This window comes from Galeopterus variegatus, unplaced genomic scaffold (assembly GCF_000696425.1).
Source record: "Galeopterus variegatus unplaced genomic scaffold, G_variegatus-3.0.2 Scaffold6926, whole genome shotgun sequence".
Taxonomy (NCBI): Eukaryota; Metazoa; Chordata; class Mammalia; order Dermoptera; family Cynocephalidae; genus Galeopterus; species Galeopterus variegatus.
Genome location: NW_007733037.1, coordinates 94,345 through 105,328, shown reverse-complemented (window position 1 = coordinate 105,328; position 10,984 = coordinate 94,345). Strand labels below are relative to the sequence as shown.

The 10,984-nt window shown below is 46.4% G+C and overlaps 1 protein-coding gene across 1 annotated transcript; it reads left to right on the top strand.

The window, feature by feature from the left end:
• The first annotated feature begins 591 nt into the window (after positions 1-591).
• Positions 592-6,516, top strand: TMEM213 (transmembrane protein 213). The gene is made up of 3 exons (XM_008591457.1): positions 592-673; positions 4,947-5,018; positions 5,913-6,516. The coding sequence occupies exons 1-3, from the start codon at positions 592-594 to the stop codon at positions 6,080-6,082; spliced, it is 324 nt and encodes a 107-aa protein (XP_008589679.1). The 3' UTR covers positions 6,083-6,516.
• Positions 6,517-10,984: the final 4,468 nt, after the last annotated feature.

Here is a 10,984-nt window from a genome sequence, read left to right as displayed (position 1 = left end):
CATCCCATCAGCAGATGTGGCTTTTTGCTGCTGAGAGCCAAAATACTTGGTCCCTCCCGAGTCATTCCTGAAACACTGTGCTGGGTTTCAATGGTGTGTGTGTGTGTGTGTGTGTGTGTGTGTGTGTGTGTGTGTGTGTGTGTGTGTGATTAAAGTATTTTGAGGGCAGGTATTCCCAGACTTTGTCATCGTGCAGTGCATGCAGTAGGCGCTCAGTAAATATTGGACTAAATGGAATAGGGAATCCATGCTTCACCTGCAGATGGAAAAGGCAGTAAACTGATCTCCAAGGAAGCAGCAGGACACAGATATCCTCTCCTGTCCTCTTTTTTCTCAATAGGGACAATACCTGAGCCTGAGGAAGACTGGCACCAATTGCCCCTCCTTCCCTCCCCCGGACAACATAGTTCGGCTTCCTTTCTAGGGAGGTGAGAGCAGGTGTGACCGGTGAGGCCTCCTTTGCTCCACCCCACGCTTTCCCCCCACACAGAGCAACGTTCACCTCTGGCAGAGTCGCCTTCCAGCTCCTGCAGGAGCGGCGCTGGCTCCGCGCTCGGCCGGATGGTGCGGGCAGGGGCCCGGCCCTCTGGCATGCGGCGCCTGGCCTCTGCCACCCGGGCTGCCCTGATCCTCAGCCTGCTCGCTGCCTCCTTCCACTCAGCCTGCCGGGCAGGTAGAACTGGGAGCTTTATTCTTGGCCACACTGGGAAGAGGGAGGGAGGGACGGACGGTGGGAGGAAGGGGAGGGGGCGGGCGACGATTCCTTGGCCAGGGTTGGTCCGGCACCAAAGGAAAGAGGAAAGGGGACCTTCTCATCGGAAGGACGAGGCAGGGAATGGGGACTGGGAGCGGGGTGCGGGGTGCGGGGTCTTAGCTTTGCCCCAAACCGAGATCGAATACCCAACTCCTCAGCTAGGACAGGAGCAGCCACCAAGAAAGAGGAAAAGGCACTTTGCCCGAGTCCCGTCCATCAGAGGGCCAGACTGGCCGGAGACGCCACCACGGCGTGTGCTGTTCCCCAGCGGCTCCTTCTCAGCTGCCCTGGCCTCGTGAGCGGCAATCCTGCCTTTGCACCTCTGTGTCTAACCTTCCCTTACCTAAGGTCCTCCGTCCCTCCTGCCCCCTGCACTTTCTCTGCGACTTTCACAAAACCCAACCCCGTGGAAGCTGCCGTTCCCTGCTGTCCTCTACTCTCCTGCCTCCCCGGGCTCTGGAAGTGTGGGGCCAGCACCCCACTTTCCCGTGGAGGTCTGAGCGTTGACTGGCGTCCCCAGCCTCGCTCTGCAGGGCTGGGCTCTGCATCTCACAGCACAGGCACCTCGGTCACACTCTGGTGCTCCTGGCCTCTGCCTCTGGCTTGGATCTTGTCCTCAGCTCCCTCAGAACACTGTCCACCCTGCTCCCTGACGGACTCTCCCCAGCTCAACCCCGTCCCCCGAGTGTGCATCTGTCTCTCTCATCACAGTCTCACCTCTAGCCACTGCCAGGTGACTCAGTGTGGCGGTTCAGAGCGTGGGCTCTCGGAGCCACCAAGCCTCAACCCAGCTGCAGCTTCCACAACTTACTAGCTGTGTGGCCCTGAGCAAATGACCGCTTCTCTGTCCACTGTCCTCATTTGTAAGGTGGAGATAACCATAGTGCTTATTTACAGGGATGTTGTAAAGAGGAAACAAGATGACGGCCTGTAAGGAACTTACGGTGAAATAGCACGTGGTAAACATGCAACGAGTGTTAGCAACTTTGGTCAGCGTGCTCGTTTGATTTTCCAATTCCACCCCTCCCCAAATAAAAGTGTTTAATTTCTTTCTGTTTACGCTCACGGTGCCTAGCTTATGATAGTGGCTCTAAAAAAATTGAATTGACCGATTTAGCTGCACTGAATTGTTGAGTCTTCTCAGAAGCCTTCACTTGGGGAGTGATCCCAAGTGGGACCAGTCCCTGACTGGCTCTGCTTACAAGGGAGAAGGGTGATGTTTAAAATTCTTAGGAGTTTTCACCTGGGCTATCCCATTTGAACCATGTAAAAATGATGGTATTGAACAATTTTTGACCTTAAAAAAATGGCAATTGTGTATAGTTTAACCTAATACTAGTATCCAATTAACTAGTTTTTTTCCACTCACTCTGGATGGGGACTATTTCCATCGCAGGTATAGAGGGGAGGTGAAAGTCAGGGCCAAGGAAGTTATTTGGGTTATAAGGAAATTTTAAATGTTGAGGAATCAATTTCTCCAAAACAAATAAAGACCAAGCTCTAAGCCATTTACTTGTAAATAATTTACAGTAATAATCAGATTGCATCAAGGTAATTACTATACTTTAAGCAGGACATTGGAGTGGTTTGGGGGTTGGGTGGTATAAAATTAGCCTGAGCAGCAACAATTTCATAGCTTTGGCTAAACAAGTTTCCTCCTAACTTGTCCTGCCCATGTGACAACAAGCACCTTTGAAGGACGGGCCGACCTACAGTCAGTGGGGCCTTGAGAGTTTCAGACTTTTTTTTGCATTGCCAAAGAAGTAGATTGAACAGCAATATAATTGTCAGAAAGATCCTTCAAAATCAATCTTTTGGTTTTGATCTACCAAGATTAGTGTTAGCACCGCCAGTCCTTTCTTTGATGGTGAAAATTTCCATATTTGCCCCATGCTTCCAATGTGGTAGCCACTTGCCACATGTTGCGATTGAACACTAGCACCGCCAGTCCTTTCTTTGATGGTGAAAATTTCCATATTTGCCCCATGCTTCCAATGTAGTAGCCACTTGCCACATGTGAACAACTGAAATGTGGCTAATGTGACCAAGAAGCTGAATTTTTAGCTTAACTTAAATTTTTTTTTTTTTTTTTTTTTTGTTCAAAAGATGACCAGTAAGGGGATCTCAACCCTTGGCTTGGTGTTGTCAGCACCACGCTCAGCCAGTGAGCAAACCGGCCATCCCTATATAGGATCCGAACCCGTGGCCTTGGTGTTATCAGCACCGCACTCTACCGAGTGAGCCACAGGCCGGCCCTTAACTTAAGTTTTAATGAGTTTAAATAGCCACAAGTGGCTACTGGCTGCTGTATTGGACAGTGTGGACCTTGACCCTCTACGTTCCTATACTCAGTTAAGGAGGGCACACGCGGAACGGCCTTTGTTGCTGGCATCCTTAACCCAAACCCCACCCCCAACCCCTCTAACTCTGACAGAGCTTTAAGAATTCCTGCTAAAGTTCTTTTTTTTTTTGTCTTTTTGTCAATAGTGTGTTTGGAAAGCTACGTACAAGGGTACTTCAAAAAGTTAGTGGGAAAATAAAATTTAAAAATGATACAAATCTTTTTATGAACTTTAGAGTACCCTCATAGAGCAGGCCCTTAGTCACTGGACAGCAATGAGAAATGAAGATACAGGATCACTGAATGAGAATGAAGTGACAGGAAAAAGGGAGTGTGTTAGTTTGTTTAGGCTGCCTTAATAGACACCAACCAAGTGGCTTAAACAACAGAAATTTATTTTCTCACAGTTCTGGAGGCTGGAAGACCAAGGTCAAGGTGTTGGCAGGTTTGATTTTTCTCAAGGTCTGTCCCGTTGGGTTGGGCGTCTCCCTTCTCACAAGGGCTCCACCCATATGACTTCATTTAACCTTAGTTACCTCTTTAAAGGTCCCATCTCCAAATACAGTCACATTGGGGGTTAGGACTTCAACATACAAAGTTGGAGGTCATAGTTCTATCCATAACAGGGAGTTGGCTTTGTCGAATAAAGCCGCCACGTACCTATTGTTAACCTAGGAAAAATGCATTAGAGAAAAATGTCTCCAAATGTGTTGAGTTTATTTGGGAATAGAAATAGGATGACAATCTGGAATGCAGACCATGGCGAGCCACAGTTGCATTTGGTGAGGGAAGGTAAGAGAAAGCTGTTATTGGCAAAAAGGGAGCAGTTCACGTGGGCTTCTTGGAAACAGTTCACTGGTCTCAGAGGCTCCAAGTTTCAGATTTGTCATCAGTTCATCGGTTGACATGGCATCACTGGGCACGTTCTTCTCGGAGCATCTTATGTGAATTACTGCAGTTGTAAAGAACGTCTAATGATGAACTTTGTCACAGAAACGTGTGCGTATGTGCAAAGCCAGAGATACGTGAAAGATGTGAAGGACGTGAAAGGATTTCTGGTGGATTTTTAGAAGGTCCTTGGAAATAGTTCTTAGCCCAGACAAGCAAGCATGAGCCCCCCTCCTTCCTGCCTTTCCTGGCTCTATTTTGTCTGGGTCTGACAGAAAGTGATTCCACCAAATTTTACATTATAAAGGAATTTTTTTTTTCTGGACTTTTTTAGGTATTTACAACTAGAAAACTTGTTTGAAATTCTTTGTCTGGGTCTGACAGAAAGTGATTCCACCAAATTTTACATTATAAAGGAATTTTTTTTTCTGGACTTTTTTAGGTATTTACAACTAGAAAACTTGTTTGGAATTCTTTTTTTTTTTTTAATTAAATCGGATTGAGGATTGATTATACATATTTGTGGGGTACGGAATCATATTTCAATACATGTATATAATGTATGATGATCAAATCAGGATAATTAGCATATTCAGCATTATGAAACTTAATCATTTCTTTGTAATGAGGACATTCGATCCCTCTCTTCTAGCCATTTGACAATATGTAAATTATTATTAATTATAGATGCCTAGTTCGATGGTACACCAATAGAACTTATTTTTCCTATCTAGCCGTTTTGTGTCCATTAACCAGGCTCTCACTCTCTCTCCCCCCTTCCCCTTTCCTGCCTCCAGTAACCACAGCTCTGCTCTGTTCTTCTGAAAGCTTGAGTTAGTATACGATGGAAATTTTATAACACTTTCATAATACTGACTACCAATTTACAAAAAAGATTTCAAACTCTATGCCTGGAAATGGCTTTTCCTACTGCCTAAGACTACCTCCTGTCTTTTCTTCCAGAAGCAAGCAACAGCAACAACTCAGCCTTGACTGCCCACCACCCAGACCTCGGGACCCTGGAACAGTGCCCCAGTAAGCTTCTCCTGACGATGGCCCTAACCCCAGAGCTGGCCCTGGATCTGGGAGGAAACTTAAGCCTCTGTGCTTTCTGTTGATCGGCATCAGGTGGCCAGGGGTCTTCCTGACCTTCCTGTGCACCAGTGTGGTTTGTCCCAGAACTGTATGCACAGTTGGCTTTGATCCTGAGCTAGGCTCACAATCTTTGGTACAAGTGGCTTTAATGACCCATCCCCCAGGTCAGCAACCAAAGATGCCCTGGGTTCAAATGCTTGTAGTTTGAGGTGGAGAAGCCATAAAAACCACCTAGTCCACTTCTACCCAGTGCAGGAGCTTGGTCTTGGTACTCTTAGTATTTTTTCCTTCTTTTTTATTTTTGCAGCTGGCAGGTAAGAAGATCTGAACCTTTGCATATTTCTGTTCAGCCCCTATTTGAGTACTTCCAGTGGCAAAGAGCTCAGTAATTCATAAAGGAACCACTGTTATGCATGCCTAATTAATAGAAGGTTTTGCTTTATTTTAAGTCTGGCTCCTTTATCCTGCCCTCATTGAATGACGGTATATGTTTACTTCTGGGAACTGGCAGAGGAGGATACCAGGCAATATTATGCAGAGGTTAAGCATATGGTTTTGGAATCCTATGGACTTGGGCTTGACTTCTACTTCTGCCATCTTGTGACCGGGGGAAGCCTCAGAGTCTTCATGTAAAATGAGAATAATCATTGTACCTATCGCTTTGTAAGGAATAGGTAAGGCACTGTGTGCAAGCACGTAGCACAGCGCCTGGCACATAGTGGGTGCTGATAAATGTTAGCTCCGGCATGGTTGTTGCTGTGGTTATAATACTGGAGGAAGAGCCAGGCAGGCTGATGTGATGTCCCCTGTCCTTCTTGCTTCCTTCCCCGCCAGATGTGGACTTCTGCCCGCAGGCAGCCCGGTGCTGCCACGCTGGCGTGGACGAGTACGGCTGGGTGGCCGCGGCTGTGGGCTGGAGCCTGTGGTTTCTCACCCTCATTCTGCTCTGCGTGAACAAGCTGATGACACTGACACCGGAGGAGCCCAAGGACTTGCCGGCGTGAGCCACAGGAGCAGCCCCGAGAGGGGCGTCACCACCATCTGTGGATGAGGGGCGGGGAGGAGGGCTAATGCCCCTTGTTACTTTAAGTCATTTCACCTTAAAGCTGCAGTAACTTCTACAAGGGAAGGAAGGAGAAAGGGACAACCAGGGGAGGCAAGGCCAGTGCTGCCTTCACGCCTAAGGGCAAAAGCGCCCGGCCTTGCACCTGGCGAACCCCTTTCCCACGCTGGTCCCCATGGGCACTGCCCCGGTTTCAACCCTCTCCTTCCTCCCAGCATCAGGGGGTGCATAAGAAGCATAAGACTTAGTCTTATAGTCAACACGTTCAAAACCAAGCTCAGAACCGTCTCACTGAACACCGGTCACTGTCTCTTCCTTTACTCCAGTCCAGGGCGTCACTGTCATTTCAAAATGGGGGACTCACTGTGACACTCCCACCTCCTTCGTCCCCCCTGCTCTCCGCCTTCATACCTTCTGCAGCTCTCCTGTCCCACTCACTGTCCCTGTCAGCAGCACCCTGGTTCTGGCCCTCACCGCATGACCCTGGGCTAGTGGGGGACATTTCACTCTGTTCGTGCTGCCTTTAGAACCTTCCTCCCCGGCTCCTGCTGTCACCCCCCTGCTGACAACTGTCAGTAGCTCCTAATGCTGAAAACTTTTCAGCCTGTCATTCAGTTCTCTGTGTGAATCCGCCCATCTTTCCAGGTCTGTCCCCTAGCACATCTGGGAATGAGGGCTGTGACTGGCTCACTCCTCATCCTGGTGTCTTCAATTTCTTTGCTGACATTTCCTCTGCTGGGATGATGGCCTTCCAACTCCACCTCAGAATGACGGCCATGCCCCAAAGTCCAGCTCAAATAGCTGATCTGCTGGAGCCTCCCCTAGTCATCCTCGGGTGACCTGGAGCTGGTCCTCTTCATAATCAGTTTATACTTACTCACACACCTAGGGCACAGTAAACTCTGCATATGTGTGTCCAATGGATGGATGGATGGATGAACGATTGGATAGATGGATGGAAGGATGGGCAGATGGATGGGTGGGTGGATGGATGAACAAGTGGATGGATGGATGGACCAATGGGTAAACAAATGGATGGATGGATGGATGGATAGATGAACAAGTGGATGGATGGATGGATGGAAGGATGGACAGATGGATGGGTGGATGGATGGATGGATGGAATGATGAATGGATGGATGGATGGACAAATGAATGAATGGATGGGTGGATGGATGGATGGACGAACAAATGGATGGATGGATGGATGGATGGACAAATGAGTGGATGGGTGGGTGGGTGGATGGATGGATGAACAAATGGATGGATGGATGGGTAAACAAATGAATGGATGGATGGATGGATGAATAATGGACAGACAAATGGGCCCTTGCCCTAGATGACTTATGATCATCGCTCTGTATTCAGAACCTCCATTTTTCTCCAAATGGTTGAAATAACCAACCTCTGAAGAAGCCAATGATTTGGTCACTGCTCTCTCAGCAGATGACAGACATCATCACCAAGCATGGAGGGTGGACATTTCATGTCACTGTGAACTCTTCCAGTGGAGGTTGAGAGGAAGGGAGGGTGGGTGAATCAGAGGGAAGAAAGGACAAAATGACTTTTTATGAAATAATTTCTGCCCTTTGTGAGAAAACATGTATTTACATTAGATAAACTATAATTAGTCAAAATACAAAAAAGAAAAATGAGAGGGCTCTGAAACAGGAAGAAATATATTCTAGAGGTGACAAATAACTCAAAGCTGCTCAACTGCTGTTCCAGAAAATCAAAATAAGTTTCCTGACCATGAGAACCGAAGGGATCACTGGCTCATCCTGCCGTCTTCTAAAAAGCCAGATAATTCTGAATCTCCAGTGTTTAATCAGTACAGTGGGATGAGTTGATTGTCCCTAAGTGTTAAATGATCTCCTAAGTGTATAGATGTCTGCATAACACCCGGTGCACTGTTGTGGACATACACGCGAGTATGTGTTCCATTATTTTAGAAATTCAAGGAAGGAGTTTCTACAACATGTGATGGTTTATTTCTTAAGAGATTAAAAGATTCCTTAAGAATCACACTTTGATTTAATATCTGTAAACATTTTAAAAATAAAACAGTATGCGACATAGCGGTAAGAGTACTCATTTTAAAATAAGGGACATTAACATTTCTGGCTAATGCAACAGAAATAAGTCACTTTGTCTTGTTGGGCATCAATTTTCCAGGCAGAAAATGCGAAAGTTGGACCACATCAGTGGTTTTTTTTTGGTTTTTTTTTTTTGTCTTTTTTCGTGTCCGGCAACGGGATCGCAACCCTCGGTGTTGCTCCCGTGCCTCGCTCAGCCAGTGAGCGGGAACCGGTCTGTATGTGGGATCCGAATCCTCGGCGGGAGAGCCGCTGCGCTCCCAAGCAGTGCACTGTAGCAGTGCGCCACTGGGCCGGCCCCACATCAGTGGTTTTAAGCTCAGTGCAAAAGCTCATGGAACTATTTGAGCAGCTTCATGGAAAGGGGGCGGACATGAGACCCGTTGTCCTTTCAAACTTAGCAATGGGGCTCTCACCTCTTATATATCAGACCTCCCTGGTAAGATTTCATTTGTGCTTTAACAAGTCAGAGCACCCATGGATGTCCGAGATCCCCTCCAGTCTGGGACGACAGGTAGAGTCTTAGACTATACTGAAGCGAAGCATGTATAGTCACTGCCATGTCACATTGAAACATAGGCATTTTGTGAATTCCGCTGCTTTCACCTGCACAAGAGGAAGGATAGACCGAATCTAACAACCACTCCCTGCTTGGAGACTGGAAAAAAAGACGATCATCTAGTTAGATGGTTCTACTTCCCAGATGCTACATCTCAGATTTATTCTTGGCATAGAATCTCTTGATTATAGAGGAGCAAAAATCTGTCAGTGAGTTAAAAAAGACGATCTGAGAGGGAAAAACAAGCATCAATTTCCAGAGATCTAAGAGCTTCCTGGTTAGGCAATAGGAATTGCCTAGTGGCAGGTGGACTGTTCATTTTAAAATTTTGCCATTAGTAGTCAACACTGTCCTCAATAGCTTGCAGACTATGTGACACAGAGTCGATATAGTACAGGGCATTTCTCTATCAAAATGTCAGGTACAGAAATAAAATGCTAAACATTAAGGTGTGGCACAATTATCTGACTTGTAAGTATGCATGGTACCCAAGAACAAATAAATCAAATACATAATTTTCTATTAAAAATTAAATGGTATAGCTTGTAAGAGTAATAGAAAACAAGTCTTAGGATTGCTTGGGCCTTGTCTTAGTTTGGACTGCTATAACAAATTATCAAAGACTGGGTGGCTTATAAACAAGGGACCTTTATTCCTCGCAGTCTGGAGGCTGGAAGTCTAAGACCAGGGTGCCAGCAGAGTTGAGTTCTTGTGACAGCCTTCTTCCTGGTTCACAGACAGCCGTCTTCTCACTGTGTCCCGATGTGCTGGAAGGAACCAAGAAGCTCTCAGGGGCCTCTGTTATAAGGGCACTAATCCCATTCATGAGGGCCCCACCCTCATGGAACGAATCAACTCCCAAAGGCCCCATCCCTTAATTCCCACACCATGGGGGTTAGGATTTAACATGAGTTTTGGGGAATACATTTCCACAAAGATATATGTAAGCATATTTTTAAACTTAGAGAAATAATCTAGATGTTTTTGATAAAGAAACTGCTCTCTCTGCACCCTGGCATTTGTTTTGAAGTCATATATAAACATACAGCGTGACTGCATGGGTTGTCGCTGGTGTGTGGCTGGAGTGCCTCGTAGACAACCTCTACCTGGTATCTACTTCCAGCCCCACCTGGCTCCGTGTCATCCTCCTCACTTCTTCCAGAGTGATCTTCCTAATTCAGGACTCCCCTTGTACCCATGGGGATGTGTTCCAAGACCTCCAATGGATACCTGAAATAGTACTGAAATAACCCCATGTGTACTGTGTTTTTTTCCTATAGATACCTACTTATGATAAAGTTTAATTTATAGATTAGGCACAGTATTCTTGTGCTTTGGGGCCATTATTAGGTAAAATAACAGTGACATGACAAAAGTAGTGAGATGCCAAAGACAGCTAGTACATGACTCCCAGGCTGGTATCATAAACGGTGTGGATACACTGGACAGAGGGATGGTTCACGTCCTGAGTGGGGTGGAACTGGATGGCACAAGATTTCATCGCATTATTCAGAACAGCACACAACTTAAAAATTGCAAGTCGTTTATGTCTAGAATTTTCCATTTAATATTTTTCGATCTCATTTGACCATGGAAAATTGAAACCATGGAAAGCAAAACCGTGGATAAGGAGGACTACTGTATAACTGGCTCCTTTGCTCTTTTATTTTAGAAAAACGTATGACAGACTGCCAATGTCAGACCCAGCCCTTCTTCACGTGAAGTTTTATTCATTTATAAACGGCACTTCCCTCTGGGGTTTTCTGGATGTGTGGGCAGAGGAGATCATCATACCTTGAGTTCATGTTCCTCTGTCACCACTGGTCTCTGCCAGTTCCACTCATTTTACGCTTTATTCCCTTTTATCCCCATTCCGCTCTCTCAATCCCCTGCTGCCACTCCCTAAGGCAACCATATGGTCCCTGTACATGCTCTTATAAAAAGTGAATATCATTATAAGTTCAGGCGTTTGACTTCGCATTAGCTCTCATCCTGTTTTGCTCACTCGGTAGTAATGTTTGCAGGATCTGCGTACATGGCCACGTACAATTGTCCAGAGCTTCTGGCTGCTGCACAGGGTTCTATGGAGTGGGCACACCATGGTTCACTTCTCCATTTCCTGGGAGATGGATTCCTCCCAGCCTGTCTGCAAATCCCATTTCCACATCAAAGTGGGGTGAAAATCCTC

What these genes read in the sequence shown, in the direction of transcription:
- TMEM213 (XM_008591457.1), top strand. Translation starts at nt 592, where the DNA reads ATGCGGCGCCTGGCCTCTGCCACCCGGGCTGCCCTGATCCTCAGCCTG. An exon ending in CCACTCAGCCTGCCGGGCAG is followed by an intron (nt 674 to 4,946) that starts GTAGAACTGGGA and finishes CTTTTCTTCCAG; the next exon opens with AAGCAAGCAACAGCAACAAC. An exon ending in GACCCTGGAACAGTGCCCCA is followed by an intron (nt 5,019 to 5,912) that starts GTAAGCTTCTCC and finishes CTTCCCCGCCAG; the next exon opens with ATGTGGACTTCTGCCCGCAG.